The sequence below is a fragment of the Salmo salar genome, chromosome 02, assembly GCF_965601325.2.
Source record: "Salmo salar chromosome 02, fSalSal1, whole genome shotgun sequence".
In the NCBI taxonomy this organism is placed as follows: Eukaryota; Metazoa; Chordata; class Actinopteri; order Salmoniformes; family Salmonidae; genus Salmo; species Salmo salar.
The window spans coordinates 80667001-80691630 of record NC_138292.1 but is presented as its reverse complement, the minus strand read 5'-3'; the positions used below and the strand labels follow the sequence as shown (position 1 = coordinate 80691630).

General features: G+C 43.9%; 1 protein-coding gene across 1 annotated transcript; it reads left to right on the top strand.

Moving 5' to 3' along the window:
• Nucleotides 1-14302: 14302 nt before the first annotated feature.
• LOC106593569 (uncharacterized) lies at nucleotides 14303-23612 on the top strand. The gene is made up of 3 exons (XM_014184922.3): nucleotides 14303-14507; nucleotides 15712-17169; nucleotides 17994-23612. Exons 2-3 carry the CDS (start codon nucleotides 16210-16212, stop codon nucleotides 19656-19658), a joined length of 2625 nt encoding a protein of 874 aa, XP_014040397.2. The 5' UTR covers nucleotides 14303-14507; nucleotides 15712-16209; the 3' UTR covers nucleotides 19659-23612.
• Nucleotides 23613-24630: the final 1018 nt, after the last annotated feature.

Sequence of the window (24630 nt, the reverse complement as noted above, 5' to 3'; positions counted from 1 at the left end):
CCAGTTAGTATTTCTCCTTTGTCAAGATAATCCGTGACATATCAATAAACTGATTATACAGCATGATCATTACACAGGTGCACACTGTGCTGGGGACAATAAAAGTCCAGCTCCAAAACATCAAAGTTGTCTCAAGTTTTGAGGGAGCGTGCAATTGGCATGCTGACAGCAGGAAAGACCACCAGAACTGTTGCCAGAGAATGTTATGTTGATTTCTGTACCATAAGCCGCCTACAATTTGGGTCCACTGCTCCCGATGCGGCAAAACCTAGTCCATTAAAAGTAACTTACTGGTTCATCAGAGGATACACACTGGAGAGAGGCCTTACCTTTGCCCTCAGTGTGGGAAGAGTTTCTCTCTGACAGGAAGTTTAAAACTTCATCTCCGGATTCATGCGGGTGAGAATCCTTACGGCTGTACTTACTGTGACAAGAGATTCAGAAGTAATAGCCACTGCAATGGCCACATGCGAATCCACACGAGAGAAGCCGTACCAATGCCCTGACTTCGGGAGGAGGTTTGCCGACGGGAATGTCCTGAAGAACCCACCGGCGGACCCACACAGGAGAGAAACCGTTCCAGTGCTGCATGTGCGATAAAGCTTTTGCCCAGTTGAGCAGTATGAAGAAACATCCGGAGGCACAAATTCAGCCTGTCTCTGTCAGGAATAGGAATGGTAAACGCAGCGGTCAGGCTGGTTCCACCAGGCTAGGTTTTGAAAGTTAATTGGGACAAAACTCAACTGTTTTGACCAGGTCAAATGTCACCAATCTGATTCAAGTGTCCTCCCTGTTCCATTTCTAGGAATGCTGACAGTGAGGGAATGTGATGCTTAGAGTCCCCTTGCTGGTCTTCTATATGTTGAACGTCGCAAACACCAAAAAGTACTTGTTACATTTTGACAGGAAAATGTCTTTATACTGTTTAGTACTTTGCTTCTTTTGGAGTATTTCCATTGATAATTAAAATGTTGCTTCAACACAAGACCTGAACATGTTTCTGACTTGCCTAAATAGACAGATTGGTTGTTTAGCAACAAAACCGACACATGCGGTGTTGGCTTAGACTGTTGGCAACATGTCAACTATATTTAGTCTCCAAATATTTATTGAAAACATAAATACATTTGCACAATGAGCATTTTTTGTCTCTCAAATCATTATGGTTGTTGGTTGGCTAGCTAGCAAATTGTTGCCATATTAGGGACAGATCGAAATTTCCTGGGGGGGGGGGGGGGGGGGGGTCCAACTCAAGGTGTCATAAAAAGAAATCACCCCCCTCCCCAAAGTTACAAATATTTTCACATGACCCTCCCCTTGTACTGTAAAATAAATTGAACACCCCCCTCATAGAATTAACACAAAATAATGTTTACGACCACAAATAACAACTGTAGTGACCCTGTGTTTATGAATATGATGTCGACTTTGCCACTTCAGGATGCTTTTTGTGGCACAGTCGACGCCACGCAGGGCTACAGGCCAGAAGGTTGCGGGTTCACCGACCATCACAGACAAGTTCACTCTCCCTGCATTACACTACGGTCGGATCCGGCTGATCAGCCAGGGGGAAATTTGATTTTCAACATTTTTATGCAATATTTCTAATTATATAAAATATATGCAACAGATTTTCCACCTTGAAAAAGAAAAGGAGATCCTTACACTCTAGGAGCTCAGATGCAATAATTGTATAACCAACGTTTGGACAGACAAGCTGTCTTCATCAGGGTATAACAGATTTTCCACCAACAGGTTTCGGTGCCAATGCGCCACACAACCAATAAAACAAACCAGTGATCCAGGTCATGGCACCAATGTAACAGTTTTGCTTCCGTCCCTCTCCTCGCCCCTACCTGGGCTTGAACCAGGGACCCTCTGCACACATCAACAACTGACACCCTCGAAGCATCGTTACCTATCGCTCCACAAAAGCCACAGCCCTTACAGAGCAAGGGAAACAACTATTTTAAGTTCTCAGAGCGAATGACGCTATTGAAACGCTATTAGCACACACCCCGCTAACTAGCTAGCCATTTCACACCGGCTACATGTAGACACATTACACTATTTTTTACATACTGTCACGTCCTGACCAGTAAAGGGGTTATTTGTTCTTATAGTTTGGTCAGGACGTGGCAGGGGGTATTTGTTTTATGTGGTTCAGGGTGTGTTTGTGTATGTGTTCATGTAGAGGGGGTATTTGGCTTATATGGTTCGGGTTGGTTATGTATGTAGATGGGTATTTGATTTATCAGTCCAGGGTTTTGGTTATTGTTCTATGTTAGTTTATTTCTATGTTCTGTCTAGGCGTTTGTATTTCTATGTTTAGTTAATTGGTGTTGGGGCCTTCAGTTGGAGGCAGCTGTCTATCGTTGCCTCTGATTGAAGGTCCTATAAATAGGTACGTGTTTGGCATGGGATTTTGTTTCCGTGTATAGCTTCATGCCTTACAGGACTGTTAATCGTCGTTGTGTTCTTGTATACGTTTTGGTTTTCCTTCTTTGTCCTAAATAAAAGAAGATGAGTATACATTTTCCCGCTGCGTCTTGGTCTAAACCCTATGACACCCGTGACAGAATCTCCCACCAAACACGGACCAAGCAGCGGAGAAGGGAGCAGCAACAGAGCCCAGTGGAATCATGGACATGGGAGGAAATTCTGGACGGGGCTGGACCATGGCACCAGGCTGGGGAATATCGTCGCCCACCGGAGGAGATAGAGGCAGCCAAGGCGGAGCGGCGCCGGTATGAAGATTTGTACGCGCCGATGGGGAAGCATGAGAGGCACCCCCAATAAAAAAAAAAATTGGGGGGGGCACACGGGTAGTTTGGCTGGGCCAAGGGTGAGCCCTAAGCCAACTACCCATGCTTATTATGGGAAGCAACTGGAGGGGAGAGCGCCGGAGTATGCGGAAGTGCGCACGATCTCGCCCAGGCGCACGCACAGTTCGGTGCGAGCGATCCCAGCCCCTCGCAAGTGCCGTGCTAGAGTAGGCATCCAGCCTGGGGGGAGGCTGCCTGCACAGTGCATCTGGCCACCAGTGCGCCTCCTAGGCCCAGGCTACCCTACGCCTGCTCTACGCACGGCAACCATCAGGCCTCTGCACAGCCCAGTTCGCCCTGTACCAGTACTCCGCTTGTGCAGGGCTGCTATTTCCATCCAGCCAGGACGGGTTGTGGAAGAGGTGCGCTCCAGACCTCCAGTACTTACCCATGTCCCGGTGTATCCAGTTCCTGCTTCTCGTGCTGACCCTGAGGTGCGTATCCATAGTCTGGAGTCTCCTAAACCAGCACCAGGCTTCCAGTGCGTCAGCCCAGTCCAACTTGTCCTGTTCCTGCTCCCCGCACTAGCCCTGTGGTGCGTGTCCCCAGTCTGGTACCTCCACTACCAGCCCTACGCATCAGGCTTTCAGTGCATCAGCCCAGTCCCGAGCTTCCGACGACAGTGCCTCCTCCACTGTAGGAGGTTTGGGGAGGGGGGTTGTAGCACAGGAGCCGTTGGTGACGGCATCCACCTTCCCTCCCTTTAGTTTAGGGGTTTATTTTTGTTGGGTTTTTTGTAAGGTGTATCCGGCATTTGTATTTCTATGTTTTGGTAATGGGGATTGGGGCCTTCAATTAGAGGCAGCTGTCTATTGTTGCCTCTGATTGAAGGTCCTATATTTAGGAGTGTTTTGTTTTGGGAATTGTGGGAGATTGTTTCTTGTTTTGCTGTATGCCTGATGAGACTTTCCAGTTCGTTTGTTTTTTTGTATACGTTGTTTGTTTTCCTTCACTAAATAAAAAGATGAGTACATTTTCCCGCTGCGTTTTGGTCTACACCCGTGACAGAGTTGAAGTCGGAAGTTTACATAAACCTTAGCCAAATACATTTAAACTCAGTTTTTCACAATTCCTGACATTTAATTCTAGTAAAAAGTCCTTGTCTTAGGTCAGTTAGGATCACCACTTTATTTTAAGAATGTGAAATGTCAGAATAATAGTAGAGAAGGATTTATTTCAGCTTTTATTTCATTCATCACATTCCCAGTGGGTCAGAAGTTTACATGCACTCAATTAGTATTTGGTAGCATTGCCTTTAAATTGTTTAACTTGGGTCAAACATTTTGGGTAGCCTTCCACAATCTTCCCACAATAAGTTGGGTGTATTTTGGCCCATTCCTCCTGACAGAGCTGGTGTAACTAAGTCAGGTTTGTAGGCCTCCTTGCTCGCACACACTTTTTCAGTTCTGCCCACAAATTTTCTATTGGATTGAGGTCAGGGCTTTGATGGCCACTCCAATACCATAACTTTGTTGTCCTTAAGCCATTTTGCCACAACTTTGGAAGTATGCTTGGGGTCATTGCCCATTTGGAAGACCCATTTGCAACCAAGCTTTAACTTCCTGACTGTCTTGATGTTGCTTCAATATATCCACATTTTCCTGCCTCATGATGCCATCTATTTTGTGAAGTGCACCAGTCCCTCCTGCAGCAAAGCCCCCCCACAACATGATGCTGCTACCCCCGTGCTTCACGGTTGGGATGGTGTTCTTTGGCTTGCAAGCCTCCCCCTTTTTCCTCCAAACATAACGATGGTCATTTTGGCCAAACAGGTCTATTTTTGTTTCATCAGACCAGAGGACATTTCTCCAAAAAGTACGATCTTTGTCCCTGTGTGCAGTTGCAAACCGTAGTCAGGCTTTTTTATGGCGGTTTTGGAGCAGTGGCTTCTTCCTTGCTGAGTAGCCTTTCAGGTTATGTCGATATAGGACTCGTTTTACTCTGGATATAGATACTTTTGTACACGTTTCCTCCAGCATCTTCACAAGGTCCTTTGCTGCTGTTCTGGGATTGTTTTGCACTTTTCACACAAGTACGTTCATCTCTAGGAGACAGAACGCGTCTCCTTCCTGAGCGGTATGACGGCTGTGTGGTCCCATGGTGTTTATACTTGCGTACTATTGTTTGTAATATTGTTTGCTCCCAAGGATGAACCAGACTTGTGGAGGTCTACAATTTTTTTTTTCTGAAGTCTTGTCTGAGTTCTTTTGATTTTCCCATGATGTCAAGCAAAGAGTCACTGAGTTTGAAGGTAGGCCTTGAAATACATCCACAGGTACACCTCCAATTGACTCAAATGATGTCAATTAGCCTATCGGAAGCTTCTAAAGCCGTGACATAATATTCTGGAATTTTCCAAGCTGTTTAAACGCACAGTCAACTTAGTGTATGTAAACTTCTGACCTACTGGAATTGTGATACAGTGAAATAGTTATAAATAATCATATATAATTACAGAGATATAGACACATTACACTATTTTTTTACATAAATACATACAGTTGAAGTCAGAAGTTTACATACACTTAGGTTGGAGTCATTAAAACTTGTTAAAACTTCCTGCCCTCCTGGACACCTACAGCACCCGATGCCATAGGATGGTCAAAAAGATCAAGGACATCAACCACCCGAGCCACTGCCTGTTCACCCCGCTATCATCCAGAAGGCGAGGTCAGTACAGGTGCATCAAAGCTGGGACCGAGAGAAGCTGTTTTTCAGTCTATCTCAAGGCCACCAGACTGCTAAACAGCCATCACTAGCACATCAGAGGCTGCTGCCTATAGACATAGATTAGGAATACCTGGCCACTGTAAGGACATGAAACACTAGCCACTAATGTGTCTGTATCTTGCATTACTCATGTCATATGTGTAAACTGTACTCTATACTATGCCACTGTATCTTAGTCCAATGCCGCTCTGACATATATGTATGTATGTATATATATATATATATATATTCTTAATCCATTCCTTACATAGATTTATGTGTATTTGGGGTATATGTTGTTAAACTGTTAGATATTACTTGTTAGATATTACTGCGCTGTCGGAGCTTGAAGCACAAGCATTTCACTACACCGGCAATAATATCTGCTAAACACGTGTATGTGACCAATAAAATTGGATTTGATTTGAAATGGGAACTTCTTCAATGTCTGTATCTGGCCACCAGGGGGAGCTGTTGCTCTTGCCCATATTGTGAATCACTGGTCTGAGAATAAAGTAGTTTGACTGGCTCCAATCAAGATGGTTTATTATGTTCTGCAATATTGTTGCTACTGCTGTTTTTGACTTGAATATAGATATTGTTGAATATTTTTTGTATATGGCATAGTTTATGGTAGAGAAATTAACATTAAATTGTCTTGCAACAGCTCTGGTGGACATTCCTGCTGTCAGCACGCCAATTGCACGCTCCCTTAAAACTTGAGACATATGTGGCATTGTGTTGTGCGAACAAACTGCACATTTTAGAGTGGCCTTTTATTGTCCCCAGCACAAGGTGCACCTGTGTAATGATCATGCTGTTTAATCAGTTTCTTGATATGCCACACCTGTCAGGTGGATGGATTATCTTGGCAAACGACATATGCTCACTAACAGAGATATAAACAAATTTGTGCACAAAATTTGAGAGAAATATGCTTTTTGTGCATATTCAACATTTCTGGTATCTTTTATTTTTTAGCTCATGTTTAATACAGTGAAAACAAACTTAACAATACCAAAAACATTAACATGTTGCATTTATATTTTTGTTAAGTATAAATGACACACGTGTTTGTGTCATCACAAAACAGGAGAGCAACATCTGTCCGGTGAAGGCCACAAAGCAGATACTGTATGTAACCAACAGTTAGGTCAACATGACCTACAGCATGGTCAAGCACATACTGCATGGTACAAACAGTTAGGTCAACATGACCCACAGCATGGTCAAGCACATACTGCATGGTACAAACAGTTAGGTCAACATGACCCACAGCATGGTCAAGCACATACTGCATGTAACCAACAGTTAGGTCAACATGACCCACAGCATGGTCAAGCACATACTGCATGTAACCAACAGTTAGGTCAACATGACCCACAGCATGGTCAAGCAAATTCATGTTTTCAACAGTTTACTAAACAATTACTGATTGAGAACCACGAAGTTACTGCAAGTCAGAACAAAGACAACAGGAGCACTGCCTCTGCTTTTCCAGCACCATTTCAACTTAAACATTTAAACATCATCAAATCAACTGTGCTACATATGCTTAGTTTAATACAGTGAAAATTACCTTAATGATACCAAAAACATTTTAGTCCAATCATCTGATTCAGAGGGGTTGGGTTAAATGCTCAAGACACCTTTCAGTTGAAGGCATTCAGTTGTACAACTGACTAGCTATCCCCCTTTCCTGTTAAACATCATGCGGCTGTCCATGGTACTGGTGTGTGTGTGTGTGTGTGTGTGTGTGTGTGTGTGTGTGTGTGTGTGTGTGTGTGTGTGTGTGTGTGTGTGTGTGTGTGTGTGTGTGTGTGTATTTGTTCTTCTATCCTTGTGGGGACCTAAATTACCAAAAGTCCCCAATTGTAAAACAAGGAAAACTCTCACTCATGAGGACAAAGGCTATTTTAAGCTTAGAGGTTAGGTTTAGGGTAAGGGTTAGGGTTACAGTAAGGGTTAGGGTTATGGGTTAGGGTTACAGTAAGGGTTATGGGTTAGGTTTAAGGTTACGGTAAGGTTTAGGGTTATGGGTTATGGTAAGGGTTAGGGTTATGGTAAGGGTTAGGGTTAAGGTTAGGGTTATGGTAAGGGTTATGGGTTAGGGTTAAAGTTAGGGTTAAGGTTAGGGTTACGGTAAGGTTTAGGGTTATGGAAAGGGTTAGGGTTAAGGTTAGAGTTAGGGTTAAGGTTAGGATTAGGATTAGGGTTAAGGCCAGGGTTAAGGTTAAGGTTATGGTAAGGGTTAGGTTTAGGGTTATGGTAAGGGTTAGGGTTAGGGTTACGGTAAGGGTTAGGTTTAGGGAAAATAGGATTTTGATTGGAAATTAATGTTAGGTCCCCACAAGGTTAGAAGAACATCACGTGTGTGTGTGCACAAGTAAAAAAAAAAAACAATGTTGCCTCACCCTACTTGTAGACTAGTTGAACGCCAATGCCATCCTCATCTCTTTCCTGTTGGCTAAACGGTCTATGGCTCTGTTATACAGTACACTTTTAGTTTTTGTTCTCATAGGCTACCTTGCTAAAACACTTGCAAGCCTAACTTCCAGGCATGGGCAACAATGAACCAGCTAAGTTAGCTAGCTAGCCAATCTGGCATGGGCAACAGTGAACCAGATAAGTTAGCTAGCTAGCTAATCTGGCATGGGAAACAATGAACCAGCTAAATTAGCTAACTAGCTAGCTAATCTGGCATGGGCAACAATGAACCAGCTAAGTTAGCTAGCTAGCTAATGTGAGCCTACTAGGCTACATCTAGGCTACATATTGTAACTTCAATCATCTCAGGCCAGTGGAACAATATATGCATTTATGGTTAGATCAGAAATCACCGTCATAGTCTTTGGCCTGTACAGATAATTATGTCAAAACCAGAAGTCCAAATCCCCATCTCCATCCATGGCTTAGGAATGGGATGATTTAGCAAGCTAGCTACTGCAGGACATCAACACAAGCAGACCCAAAACAGACACGTTTTTCTGACAATCAATCAAATGTAATTATAAACTTGGTGGTTCGAGCCCTGAATGCTGATTGGCTGACAGCTGTGGTATATTTAAGCAATAAGGCCAAAGGAGGTGTGGTATATGGCCAATATACCACGGCTAAGGGCTGTTTCAACATCTTGGAGAACAATCTGGCCTTAATGGCCATGTACTGTTATAATCGCCACCCAGAACAGCCAGAAGAGGACTGGCCACCCCTCAGAGCCTGGTTCCTCTCTAGGTTTCTTCCGAGGTTCTATCTTTTCTCTGGAGTTTTTCCTAGCCACCGTGCTTCTACATCTACATTGCTTGCTGTCTGGGGTTTTAGGCTGGGTTTCTGTATAGCACTTTTTGACATCTGCTGATGTAAAAACGTTATAATTAAGCAATAAGGCCAGAGGAGGTGTGGTATATGGCCAATATACCACGGCTAAGGGCTGTTCTTATACACGAAGCAACGTGGAGTGCCTGGACACAGCCCTTACCCGTGGTATACGGTCTGATATACCACAGCTATCAGCCAATCAGCATTCAGGGCTCGAACCACCCAGTTCATAATAGACCGTATACCACGGGTATGAAAAAACATTTATTTTTACTGCTCAAATTACATTGGTAACCAGTATATAATAGCAATAAGGGTCCTCAGGGGTTTGAGGTTTTTGGCCAAAATACCACGGCTAAGGTCTGTGTCCAGGCACTCCATTTTGCTTTGTTTCTTGGGACTTAGCATTATCATCTCTGTTTTGTCCAAGTTTAAAAGTGAAAAATGTGCCACCATCCACTTCCTTATGTCTGAAACACAGGCTTCTAGGGTAGGCCACTGGGGACTTCACCATGTTTCATCGAAATGTACAGCTGTGTGTCATCCGCATAGCAGTGAAAGTTAACATTATGTTTCTGAGTGACATCACCAAGAGGTAGAATATATAGTGAAAACAATAGTGGTCCTAAAACGGAACCTTGAGGAACACCGAAACTTACAATTGATTTGTCAGAGGACAAACCATCCACAGAGACAAACTGATATCTTTCCGACAGATAATATCTAAACCAGGCAAGAACTTGACAGAGTCGACGAATTAAGGCTTCCAATCATCCCAAAAGAATGTGGTGATCGATGGTGTCAAAAGCAGCTCTAAGGTCTAGGAGCACGAGGACAGATGCAGAGCCTTGGTCTGACGCCATTAAAAGGTAATTTACCACCTTCACGTCTGCAGTCTCAATGCTATGATGAGGTCTAAAACCAGACTGAAGCGTTTCATATACATTAGTTGTCTTCAGGAAGGCAGTGAGTTGCTGTGCAACAGCTTTTTCAAAACATGTTGAGAGAAATGGGAGATTAAATATATTGACCAATAGTTTTTAAAAAAACATTTTCTGGGTCAAGGTTTGGCTTTTTCTAGAGAGGCTTTATTACTGCCTTTTTTAGTGAGTTTGGTACACATCCGGTGGATAGGGAGCCGTTTATTATGTTCAACATAGGAGGGCCAAGCACAGGAAGCAGCTCTTTCAGTAGTTTAGTTGGAATAGGGTCCAGAATGCAGCTTGAAGGTTTAGAGGCCATGCCTATTTTCATGAATGTGTCAAGAGATATAGGATTCAAAAACTTGAGTGTCTCCATTGATTCTAGTTCCTGGCAGTTTTGTGCAGACTCAGGACAACTGAGCTTCCGAGATATTCAAAGAGGAGTCCGTAATTTGCTTTCTAATGATCATGATCTTTTCGTCAATGAAGTTCATGAATTCATCACTGCTGACAGGAATGGAGGTCTTTATTTCAGTGAGATTGCTAAGGCGAACGCCATGTTTAGTTTTGCCCAACCTAGATCGAGGCACAGACACAGTGTCAATGGGGATAGCTGAGCTGACTACACTGACTATGCTAGTGGCAGACTCCACTAAGCTGGCAGGGTGGCTAACAGCCTGCTGCCTGGCCTGCACCCTATCTCAGTGTGGAGTTAGACGAGTTAGAGCCCTGTCTATGTTGATTGATAAGATGAGAGCACCCCTCCAGCTAGGATGGAGTCCGTCACTCCTCAGCAGGCCAGGCTTGGTCCCAGAAAGAGGGCCAATTATCTACAAATTCTATCTTTTCGGAGATAACAGTTTTCAAATCAAATTTTATTGGTCACGTACACATATTTAGCAATGTTATTGCGGGTGTAGCAAAATGCTTGTGTTCCTAGCTCCAACAGTACAGTAATATCTAACAATTCACAACAATACAAACACATTTAAAAGTAGAAGAATGGAATTAAGAAATATATAAATATTTGATCGAGCAATGTCGGAGTGGCATAGACTAAAATACAGTAGAATATAATACAGTACATACATATGAGATGAGTAAAGCATCATTTAAACATTATTAAAGTGACTAGTGTTCCATTATTAAAGTGGCCAGAGATTCCAAGTCTGTGTATATAGGGCAGCAGCCTCTAATGTGCAGGGTTGCGTAAGATGTCCTGGAGGGCAGGTAGTTTGTCACCGGTGATGCGTTGGGCAGACCGCACCACCCTCTGGAGAGCTTTGCGCTTGTGGGCGATGCAGTTGCTGTACCAGGCGGTGATACAGCCCGACAGTATTCTCTCAATTGTGCATCTGTAAAAGTTTGTGAGGGTTTTCGGTGTTAAGCCAAATTTCTTTAGCCTCCTGAGGTTGAACGGCGCTGTTGCGCCTTCTTCACCACACTGTCTGTGTGGGTGGACTGCTTCAGTTTGTCCGTGATGTGAAGGCCGAGGAACTTGAAGCTTTACACATTCTCCACTGCGGTCCCATCAATGTGGATGGGGGGTGCTCCCTCTGCTGTTTCCTGAAGTCCACGATCCTCTCCTTAGTTTTGTTGATGTTGAGTGAGAGGTTATTTTCCTGGCACCACACTCCCAGAGCCCTCACCTCCTCCCTGAAAGGCTGTCTCATCGTTGTTGGTAATCAAGCCTACTACTGTTGTGCCGTCTACAAACCTGATGATTGAGTTGGAGACGTGCTTGGCCACGCAGTCATGGGTGAACAGGAAGTACAGTAGGGGGCTGAGCACACAACCTTGTGGGGCCCCAGTGTTGAGGATCAGCAAAGTGGAGATGTTGTTTCCTACCTTCACCACCTCGGGGCAACCCGTCAGGAAGTCCAGGACCCAGTTGCATAGGGCGGGGTTCAGACCCAGGACCTTGAGCTTGATGATGAGCTTGGAGGGTACTATGGTGTTGAATGCTGAGCTATAGTCAATGAACAGCATTCTTACATAGGTATGCCTCTAGTTCAGATGGGACAGGGCAGTGTGCAGTGCGGTGGCGATTGCATAGTCAGTCTGTGGATCTATTGGGGCAGTAAGCAAATTGAAGTGGGTCTAGGGTGGCAGGTAGGGTGGAGGTGATATAATCCTTGACGAGTCTCTCAAAGCACTTCATGATGACAGAGGTGAGTACTAATGGGCGATAGTCATTAAGTTCAATTACCTTTGCTTTCTTAGGTACAGGGACAATGGTGGCCATCTTGAAGCATGGACAACAGACTGGGATAGGGAGAGATTGAATATATCTGTGAACACACCAGCCAGCTGGTCTGCGCCTGCTCTGAGGACGCGGCTAGGAATACCATCTGGGCCGGCAGCCTTGTGAGGGTTAACATGCTTAAATGTCTTACTCACGTCGGCCATGGAGAAGGAGAACACACAGTCCTTGATAGCGGGCCATGTCGGTGGCACTGTATTATCCTCAAAGTGAGCGAAGAAGGTGTTCAGCCAATGTTGTTATAGAGAATTTGGCAGTATGTCAAACACAGGAGGCTGCTGAGGGGAGAACGGCTCATAATAATGTCCGGAACGGCTCCAGCCATTACCACGAGCCCGTTCTCCCCAATTCAGGTGCCACCAACCTCCTGTGATGTCCAACCAGCCTCAAAACCGCAGACCAGTCGAACCAAGCCAGCCCAGGACCTTCACCTGCTGGATTATCTGAGACCAGCCACCTGATGAAACTGAGGAGTATTTCTGTCTGTAATGAAGCCCTTTTGTGGGGAAAAACTCATTTTGATTGGCTGTCCAGTGGGTGGGCCTGGATCCCCAGTGGGTGGGCATACACACTCCCAGGCCCACCCATGACTGCACCCATGCCCAGTTATGAGAAATCCAGATTAGGTCCTAATGAATTTATTTCATTTTAGTTATTTAGCAGACACTCTTATCCAGAGCAACTTACAGTTGTGAATGCATACATTTCATACATTTTTTTTTCTTCTCCATACTGGTCCCCGTGGGAATCAAACCCACAACCCTGGCATTGCAAACACCATGCTCTACCAACTGAGCCACACGGGACCACCATGTGGCTCAATTGATTGATTTTCTTATATGAACTGTAACTCTGTAAAATATTTGAAATTGTTGCATGTTGCTTTTATATTTTTGTCCAGTATATTTCGCCACTGTGTGACTGTTGTCTTTTTGTCATCTCGGCCTTATTGTATATCACGGTGGAGTATGAATGAATGGGTTATATAGCAATCAACACAATTATCACAACATAGGTTGTAATATGGCTTTTTTACTGGCCCCAGTGATTTTACCCGCTCACTGCAACTGCTTTAAGAGCCGCAAAATGAGCAGCAACGCTCCTCGGGGTGTAAACTCTGTGGATTTGGTAGAAGTGCTCCTGGGTAGAATGGATCCCCTTTTACTGCGACACAACGTACAGGCAGTTATGTACAGTCCAATAAATGAGAAGAGTACACACAGAAGAAAAACATTGTTGACCATTTAAATATCAACAATTGTTCACATTTTCCATTTATTTTCGCCCAAATGATTAATTTACAAAGTATACAGGACAAGACTCTTATTCTGAAAGATTCCAAAACTCGTGACACGGAAGTGCTTAGTTATTCCAGAGCTATTAGAGAACGAGAACATAGGAATCTCAGCTGGAAATAAATGTCGACCAATATGCAGTGGTGTAAAGTACTTAAGTCGTTTTTTGGGGTATCTGTACTTTACTATTTATATTTTTGACAACTTGCATTTTTACTCCACTACATTCCTAAAGAAAATCATGTACTTTTTACTCCGTACATTTTCCCTGACACCCAATTACATTTTGAATGCTAGCAGTTCAGGAAAATTGTCCAATTTATGCACTTATCAAGAGAAAGTCCCTGGTCATCCCTTCTGCCTCTGATCTGGCAGACTCACTAAACACAAATGCATCTTTTGTAAATGATGTCTGAGTGTTGGAGTGTACCCCTGGCTATCCATACGTTTAAAAAACAAGACAATTGTGCTCTCTGGTTTGCTTAATATAAGGAATTTGAAATGATTTATACTTTTACTTTTGATACTTAAGTATATTTAAAACCAAATACTTTTAGACTTTTATTCAAGTAGTATTTTATTGGGTTGGGTGACTTCTACTTTTCTATTCAGATATTTTAACTTTTACTGAAGTATGACAACTGGGTACTTTTTCGACATCTGCCATGAACGTCGACCAATGTGCTCACGCTGTCATGCTGCGTCACGTGGTTGTAAAAACGAATCGGCACGCAATTCCTTATTAAAAGTCAGGGTCGAGACACCTGCCTATTTTCCTCAATAGTACGTAATGTCATGTATTTTAAGCTATACGATATTACAGCGAACAAGTGAATTATCTCACACCCCGATAAAAATGTTGAATGGTGTACTTCTTGTTCACGTAATTCATGCTAAGGTTGGGTTTTTGAGCTGGAGCCCAATGGACTTCCATTCACCTCCAGAAGGAGTGAGTGCGTTGTCCAATAATCCCCCAGAATGCACCACGCGGCCCATTGACGAAGCACGGGCAACGTACACAATGGTCGTTAACACGATTACACTGGAGTTTCTCATCTCCATAAAGGTATCTCTGGTTATTCTTGCCCGCTTCACAACGGTGTCAATACCAAAGATGGTGGACGCCATTCTTCTTTGATTGAAGCAAGAATGGGGCAATTTTGGAATATAGCCGGTCAGTAAAGCATTATGTATCGGGGTTGTTCAAACGATGTAGTTACCTAGTCGTTAGGGTTGCGTAACTTAGTTACTGTTATGTACCTGCTCTTCAGAACGCTACTTTTTTAGTTGGGTAGCTAGCTACTCAATAGCGCCTGCTAACTAATGTGAATCTCTGCTCAAACATAGACGATACAGAAATAAAATGACAATTGTTTTCTGTATGGTAAGAACAGGCAGGGGACTCTACATATAATTAATGAGCTGTTGTACCTAATGTTCCTGTTATGTTATTTAGCTAGCTAGTTAGCTTCCAAAATTCCAAATTGTAACCTTCAAAATAAAAGTCCTCATTGTGGAAACCTTTCAATTTAAATGGTAATAAAGACCACTAATATTGTTCTACTATATTGTTATATTAAGTAAACATGAAATAGTGACGGTAAAATATAGAACATTTAAACATTTGATGGACTTGACAGAAATAGAATGTCACTACATATTTGACCGTACAAATGGCTTTTGTCCCTTTTAGGACGGGATTCGTTTTACTGGGGGAGATCGGGAAAAGTAATTATGCGCACGATCACAAAACTCAACTAACCTAATTTTTGTCCCGTGCGAATCTGCCATGTCCAGTCATTTTCACATGGAGGGAGAATAATAATTCTAGCCGGAAAAACCTACAGTTCTTTTTTTGGCAAACTCCAAGATCCTCTGATAGTACTTATTCTGAGCGAATCGACATCATTGTGTTTTGAAGGGTATTACAGCGTTTAACAGGTGCTGCTTGCAGTTTGGGTAAGAACATGGGAACAAGGCTGTGCAGTGCTCGCTATGTACAGAGCCTACAGATAAGTTATATTTTTGTCATAAACTTTCCTGGTGCCTATTTCTCTTTTAAAAAGATAAAGTGCATGATATTGTGCCAATGAATTGATAAATGGCCAAATACAACAGTTTTAAATAGATGTCTGCATACAGTTCATGGTTCTTATTGATATTATTTTGATTTTCTCCGATCTTAAAGCAAGTCAATATTATATTAGGCTATCCATAGACAAGTTGAAATATCCGCATGCCAAGAACAGCCTCCAGGCTTCCATCATAACGGTCAAGTTTGAATGAGGAAAAATACAAATAAATTACAGGGGGCAGTTTGGTAAAAACTGATCCTGTCCGACTTGCCCTTTACACCATGTCTGCCTATTTTTACACAGGTGACCTCACAAAGAGATTCCACTGTTCTGGTGACAGGAAGAAGATCTGGTTTTCTGAGATAACGCTCACCCTGGAATAACTTGTGTCTTGGCCAGAGACTGGCAAAACAGCACCTCTTGAAGCTTCCTGTGTGGTGCAGCGGTCTAAGACACTGCATCTCAGTGCGAGAGGTCAACACTACAGACACCCTGGTTCTATTCCAGGCTGTATCACAACCGGCCGTGAATGGGACTCCCATAGGGTGGCGCACAATTGGTCCAGTGTCGCCCGGGTTTGACCGGTGTAGGCCGTCATTATCAATAACAATTTGTTCTTAACTGACTTGCCTAGTTAAATAAAGGTTAAATAAAAAATAAAGCTCCCAGTGTGAAGGGAGATATAGGAGACCTGTGAATACACAGGAGAGAGACACCTCACATTAGCGACAGCTCCGTTCAATAACCAGTTGTTATAGATTTTTTTAAAACCAAGAAACATTCTACCTCTGCTGAGACAAAATGAGTTCAGAGAAGGAAATGTTGATGGATGAAATCGAAAAGAGTTTATGGAATTTAACTGAGAACAATTTATGTTACCTGTGTGAACGTTGTGGAATAGATGGCTCTGAAGTTAAAGGGATGAATCATCGCTTATTACGGCGTAAAGTCATGGAGGAAATGTGGGACAATACGGAGTCAATGATATCAGAGGAGCAGGGAATGTCTTGGTTAGTCCAACTGAAAGACGACATCAGGAGGATACAGGAGGAGGGTAGCAGTGCACTCATGAGTCCCAGCCAATCCGATGATGTAGACTGTGACGAAGAATGGAACGAAGAGGGAGGAGCTAGGTTGCCTAGCAACAGACTGGAGGCGAAATCTGATCTAGAGAGGCACACACCAGAGCAGAGGGAGAGTGGTGTGACTACTTCCCAGTCAGAAAGTGTTTTTCTCAAACCACACTTGTGCACTACATGCGGTAAGGGATTCCATCAGGCCGGCTGTCTGAAGAGACACCTGAGAACTCATACGGGGGAGAAACCGTTCGTCTGCCCTCGTTGTGGGAGGGCTTGGAGTGATTCTGGAAACTTAAAGAGACACATGAGAAAAACTCACCCAGGAGAAGAGAGAGTTAAGAGGCTCAACACACAGAGGAGTGACCCTACAGGAAATAGGGAGGAAATGAATGAGGATTCAATTAAATTGGAGGAGCAGGGAACATCTTGGTCACTCCAGCTGAAAGAGGAGGATGCTTGTGGTGCACCCGTGAGTCCCAGCCAGGCTCATGCTGATGATGTAGACTGCAACGTTGAGGACAAGGATTGGTTGCCTAGCATCGGACTGAAGGCGGAGCCCGTTAGTCCCATCCAATCCGACGATGACTCTGCAGACCGCAAAGAAGAATGGAACGAAGCGGGAGGCGCTAGGTTGCCTAGCAATGGACTGGAGGCGGAGTCAGCTCAAGAGAGCCACAGTTGCGTGAGTACTTTCCAGTCATTATGTATTTTGTTTCTCAACAGTCTTTCCTTGATTCCCCAACCTCCTTTTTATAAATGCATTGGGAGGAGAATAACTGAGGCTCCACCTCTTGGACTTTGTCCTCCAATGCATTTTGAGAAGGAGGCAGAGTAATTGAGGATGAGAGTAATCGAGGAAAAACTCTTGAGACTTCAAAATTCCTTGACAGGTAGGAGAGCGTTACCCACACTAAGGGTTTTTCTGGATCAAAAATGGGCTTAGGGGGTGGGCGTGGCATGGGGGTGTGTCAATGGGCGGGGTCGGCCCATTGGCTCAGTTGAATTTTGGACAGCATTTTAGAGGCCCCCATCTTGGCAGTGTACAGAATTCTTAGCATTTTTAAGCCAATTTTCTGCAACTCTACAAATTTCTCCATGGAGCTGAGAGAGATTTTTAACACATTTTTAAAGCAACATTATTTTGCGTTTCTACGTATTCTGCCATGGACCTGAGAGAAGATTTTGCAGTTTGAAGCTAATTTCCTTGAACTCTATGCATTTTGCCGTGGTTAATGCTGTGTTATTCTGCGCAAACAAAAAAAATCTAAATCAATTTTGCTAAATTAATAGTTTTTGGCATTGTTTATTCTCCCTGTCTAGTTTTTATTTTGATGATTGTTAGTTCTCAGATTATATTATTGATACATGTATCGGTCTGTTATCTTTTCTACATACTTTCTATCTGGTTTTAGTCCTTTACCCTGAAAGTGTTTTTCCAGGACTTCAATGGCAGAAAAATCCCTGCACCCTGATTTTTGATTTCATGTCTATTTTTCTGATTTCCAGGACAAGCCTCTCTGGCCCTCCTCCACCCTCCCAGAGTCCCCGGGTCGTGCCTCTCCCGGTAGCACCTTATTGTGCGGTCTGAAGAGGGTGTCTGTGCGGCTTGTCGACTGCAGGAAGACACCTGGGCAGAGTGGCCTTAAAATACACAAGGCAACACAGACAGGAGAGAAATCCCACAGCTCATCTAATGCTGAACAACACAAAACCCTCTCAGGAAACAGGCCTCGCTCCCATATCTGTGATCACTGTGGGAAGAATTTTACCACAGCAACCAATCTGAAAAGACACTTGCTGTATCTGTCTGGAGAGAAACCATACATGTGCTCTGAATGCGGAAAGAGATTCACACAGGCCGGCAGTCTTAAGACACACCAGAGAACTCATACGGGGGAGAAACCGTTCATCTGCCCTCGTTGTGGGAAGGCTTGGAGTGATTATGGAAACTTAAAGAGACACATGAGAAGGCATACTGTTAAACAACACACAGTGAAACCTCACCACTGCTCGGATTGTGGGAAGCAATTCATTGTAAAATCAAGCCTTAAACATCACCGGCTAGTTTTTCACACAGATCACCCTCACCGTTGTGGTCAATGTAAGAAGAGTTTCATAACTGCAGAAAGACTGGAATCACACATAAAAACACAACACCCACCAAGTGATCCTCTGAAGAACCCACATGTGTGCTCTGAATGTGGAAAGGGCTTCCATCAGGCCGGCTGTCTTAAGAGACACCTGAGAACTCATACGGGGGAGAAACCGTTCGTTTGCCCTCGTTGTGGGAGGGCTTGGAGTGATTCTGGAAACTTAAAGAGACACATGAGAAAAACTCACCCAGGAGAAGACATGGTTGTTAAGAGGCTTGACACTCAGAGGAGTGACCCTACAGGAAGTAGGGAGGAAATTCATGTGGATTCAATTAAATCGGAGGAGCAGGGAATGTCTCGGTCACTCCAGCTGAAAGAGGCCATCAGAAGGATACTGGTGGATGCTAGCGGTGCACCAATGAGTCCCAACCAAGCCGATGATTATTCTGAAGACTGTGACGAGGGACAAACTAGGTTGCCTAGCAACAGACTGGAGGCGAAATCTGATCTAGAGAGGCACACACCAGAGCAGAGGGAGAGTGATGTGACTACTTCCCAGTCAGAAAGTATTTTTCTCAAACCACACTTGTGCACTAAATGCGGTAAGGGATTCAAAAAGGCCGGCTGTCTTAAGAGACACCTGAGAACTCATACGGGGGAGAAACCGTTCGTCTGCCCTCGTTGTGGGAAGGCCTGGAGTGATTCTGGAAACTTAAAGAGACACATGAGAAAAACTCACCCAGGAGAAGAGAGAGTTAAGATGCTCGACACACAGAGGAGTGACCCTACAGGAAATAGGGAGGAAATGAATGTGGATTCAATTAAATTGGAGGAGCAGGGAACATCTTGGTCACTCCAGCTGAAAGAGGAGGATGCTTGTGGTGCACCCGTGAGTCCCAGCCAGGCTCATGCTGATGATGTAGACTGCAACGTTGAGGACAGGGATTGGTTGCCTAGCATCGGACTGAAGGCGGAGTCCATGAGTCCCAGCCAATCCGATGATGACGCTGCAGACCGCAAAGAAGAATGGAACGAAGCGGGAGGCGCCCTTCGTTGTGGGAAGGCTTGGAATTATTAAAGAGACACATGAAAAGAGCTCACCCACCACACCATCGGCATGTCCCTTACCCCTACCCACCACACCATCGGCATGTCCCTTACCCCTACCCACCACACCATCGGCATGTCCCTTACCCCTACCCACCACACCATCGGCATGTCCCTTACCCCTACCCACCACACCATCGGCATGTCCCTTACCCCTACCCACCACACCATCGGCATGTCCCTTACCCCTACCCACCACACCATCGGCATGTCCCTTACCCCTACCCACCACACCATCGGCATGTCCCTTACCCCTACCCACCACACCATCGGCATGTCCCTTACCCCTACCCACCACACCATCGGCATGTCCCTTACCCCTACCCACCACACCATCGGCATGTCCCTTACCCCTACCCACCACACCATCGGCATGTCCCTTACCCCTACCCACCACACCATCGGCATGTCCCTTACCCCTACCCACCACACCATCGGCATGTCCCTTACCCCTACCCACCACACCATCGGCATGTCCCTTACCCCTACCCATCACACCATCGGCATGTCCCTTACCCCTACCCACCACACCATCGGCATGTCCCTTACCCCTACCCACCACACAATCGGCATGTCCCTTATCCCTACCCACATCAGACACCATTGTAACTTGGTTTACACCTGTCTAATCCCTTATAGATGTGTTTACTACTTCAAGGAGACAAGATGTGAAGGATTCGTTTTTTTAAAGGGGGGTATATTTGATGTTGTAATTGTTTTTAATGGAGACAAGTTAGAAGTAGAGGGGGAGACAGATGAGCAGGGAAGACAGTGAAGAGTAGATGCAGGGATTGAACTTTGGTCTCCAGTGGGGAGGCTGAGGCATACATAGAGCATCCAGCTGTGTTACCACAAGACTACAGGCTATGTACAGAAGGAAGCATTTCTAAAGTATTGGAATACTGCCCTAGAGTCAGCCTGTCCCAAATATCACCTTATGCCCTATATTGTGCACTACTTTTGACCCCTACCCAATGGGGTGCCATTTGGGATTCAGGACGTCCCAAACCCCTACCTACCACGTGCCCTTGCTCGGCCCTCACTAGGGCTGTTGCGGTCATGACATTTTGTCAGCAGGTGATTGCCAAGCAAATAACTGCCAAGCAAGTAACTGCCAATTAAATAACTGCCGGTCTCATGGCAATTGACCGTTTAATTATCATAAACGTGTTTAGAATCTCCTGGCTTCCACGCTTAACCTACAAGCCACTGATGCAGACCTTTGGGCTCCCTAGTGGCGCAGCGGTCTAAGGCACTGCATTTCAGTGCTATAGGCATCACTACAAACCCTGGTTCGATTCCAGGCTGTATCACAACTGGCCTTGATTGGGAGTCCCATAGGGCGGCGCACAATTGGCCCAGCGTCGTCCGGGTTAGGGTTTGGCCGGGGTAGGCCGTCATTGTAAATAAGAATTTGTTCTTAACTGACTTGCCTAGTTAAATAAAAAATACATTTAAAAAAGTATAAACATTGAATTTAATATATCACAATTGAACATAGCTTAATAAAATAGAAAGGATATTTTCCCCAAACAATTTCAAAGGAAGTGCACACTATTCTGTGTTGAGCGGTTAACAAAGAAACTGGTCTACCTTTATGCTTCGTTCAGAGTTATTTATTCGACTTTCGTTGTGATACGAACGTTGAGATATGTTCTTATTCTTAATATATTATAAGGCTGCATGATGGGACTCTGATGATTTGAAAAAAGTCACAAGCTGAACACACTTCATCAGTCTCTCATTCACAATTTGACAAGCACTTGACAATATTCTCACCAGGCCTCGAATTTCCCGGTGGCATCCCCCTTGTGTGGCTGTAATGCCCCATAAAAAAAGTCTGTGCCTTTTGCGGCCAATGTGAGTGTTATAATAATTATAATTACTCTCGCTCACATGGCTCCTTCAGATGTAGTCAATGCCCGTCACGTGATCGGGTCCATCTCAAAGTCATTTCAGCTAAGAAGTAGGCTAAAAGTGAATGAAGACAGACACATCGGGGGCGTAACTGTGCGCGTCCAATTCCGAGGCGCATATTGATAATGTTAGAACTGTCCACATTTTACTTTTCGTCAGCCAATCAGATGAGTCGGTCTAACCAACACCAACAGCACTAGCTTATGCCAATGTACTATCCCCCCATAGTGCAAAAGTTGACCTATGCTATTGGTCAACTGTTCTTCTTCTGTGCAAGAAATAAATATGCCAAACATACTCTAGGACAGTATGTGGGATGCGATAGTTGCCAAATGAATACAGCAACTCTCATCCCCAATTTTTTTTTTTTTAAAGCTATCTGGCTGGTGCAACAGATCAGAACGTTTAGCTTAAACTGTTGATACACTATTAGGCTATTTCTTCATATTAGAACTGTATCAATGCAATCAATTAGCAGGAAAACACTGTTCCTGAAAGTGAAGGCAAATGCGATTTGTGCATTTAATGGTTTATTATAAAGGTGTATATTTATGGTGAAAATGATCTTCCCCAAACTTGAAACTCACGCACAGCCAGTTAGGCTCTACACCGGTTATAATGCGGATTAATGGTTATTATTTTTTATTTAACGGGACAAGTCAGTTAAGAACACATTTTTATTTTCAATGACGGCCTAGGAACAGTGGGTTAACTGTCTTGTTCAGGGGCAGAATGACAGATTTTTACCTTGTCAGCTCGGGGATTTGATCTTGCAACCTTTCGGTTACTGGCCCAACGCTCTAACCACTAAGCTACCTGCGCTTCCTGTGCTTCATTTTAAGGAGTTATTTGGTGACTTTAGTTGTGATAAAAACCTTATCAAAACATGTAGGCCTATGTGCTTGGCTACATACGGTGTGCGCAAAAAAACACAAGTTATTCCTTGCATTACTGCACAAGCTGGGCATCATTCACAAGTGATAATATATAATCCACAAGTGATAGGCTAATATTGTCACCCATCAGACTATTCTTAATATAATGTTGTCTTTACATATAGTAAATAATATATGTGTGAAATTAGTTTTGATTTAGAATGGACAATTATCATGCACCTGTATCGAAACGGGTGTGGGGGAAAAATGTGTCAACTATGCACTTAAATAGCGAAATGGAGGACGCTTTTCCTGTGGTTCATTTTCATGCCAGCCAGGTAGGCTATACTCCTGTTGTAAAGGAAAGCAATGTGCTTAATATTAGGGAAGTTTATAAATATAATAGGCCTAGCCTATAGAAAGCTGATGGGATCCTCCTCTTTTTAATAGTCCATCAAAACGGTTTTCTCACGCAATTACATGGCCTATAGAAATGTTGACCAACATGAGCTCATGGACTGAAGTGTTTTGGTTAGATTTTGCATTACACTTGCATTGATGTCAGAGTGATTTAAAGGGACAATACAGTGCTGAGTACCAGGCAGTTAGCAAGTTTGGTAGGCTACTAATGACAATCAGTAGCATCAGAGAAGCCTAATTACCGTGACTAAACGGTCTCGTGGAATTTGACTGCCATCATGGCTTGTGACCGCCGATCTGGTGGTAATACCGTCACCTTGACAACCCCTCCATGTTGGCAGATCTAGGGACAAGATGACTGAGTTTACCAAAGACAAACGGCTGAATGTAGAACTCTATACAGCTGACTTTCTATCATTGGACCATTGGAGAAGGGCCCAATCCCAAATTGACATCTAGACCCTATGCACTTGTGGAGATGTAAGATAATCTAATTGGTTGTAAGCAATATGGTATTACTTCCACCTAGCCTATCATTGAGTGGTAGAGCTATTACCATATTGCGTACACTTGACAAAACCTCTCCGATCTCCACATGTGCATATGGCATAGGGTCTAGGGGGCATTTAGGATTGGGTCCATGTGTCTTGATCTCTGGTTTTAAAAGACTTGTCTTACCACCATGACTAGTTCATAATAAATTCAAAATGCCATGCTGTTGTATCCTGTATGTATAACTTGGAATATAATTATATTTTGTAAATTTGTCTCAAACTTAAATAATGCTGCTCGGCTCCCTGTTCAAGTTGAGTTCACATTTTAGCCCGGAGTTTTTGTATTAAGAGTTGACGTTTAGATACCTTTGTATATGTAGTGTACCGCCATGTGATCTCCATAGACAAACATTGGCAGTAAAATGGCCTTACTGAAGAGCTTAGTGACTTTCAACGTAGCATCGTCATAGGATTCCACTTTTCTAACAAGTCAGTTCATCAAACTTCTGCCCTGCTAGAGCTGCCCCGGTCAACTGTAAGTGCTGTTATTGTGAAGTGGAAACATCCCGGAGCAATGACGTCTCAGCCGCGAAGTGGTAGACCACAACAAGCTCACAGAACAGGACCGGCGAGTGCTGAAACACGCAGCGCGTAAAAATCGTCTGTCTTTGGTTGCAAAACTCACTACCGAGTACCAAACTGCCTCTGGAGGCAACATCAGCACAATAACTGTTCGTCGGGAGCTTCATGAAATGGGTTTCAATGGCTCAGCAGCCGCACACAAGCCCACGATAAGTAATGGTCTGTGGCTCTTAACACGACAGCGTACAATGACATTCTAGATGATTCAACTTTGTGGCAACAGTTTGGGGAAGACCCTTTTCTGTTTCAGAATGACAATGCTCCTGTTTTTTTTTTGTGGGGGGGGGGGGGGGTGATGCCCAACATTTTGGAGTGAGATGTTCGACGAGCATGTGTTCACATCATTTTGGTCATGTAGTGTATGTTGTACATTTCAAGGAATGTTTTAAATTTATTGCTGAACACCAACTAGAGTTAATAAAAATGGTGACAGCAATGTGTTGTTGGAGTAGATCTTTATGAGTAAGAAGGATTATGCATAACCTAGGGTCCTAGCATAACCAAGGGTTCAAGCGTCACAGGTAAAGTGCATGTGTGTAGTGTTACATCAACATTTTGTGAGGACAGAAATTTAAGAAATTCTTAGATTTGTAAT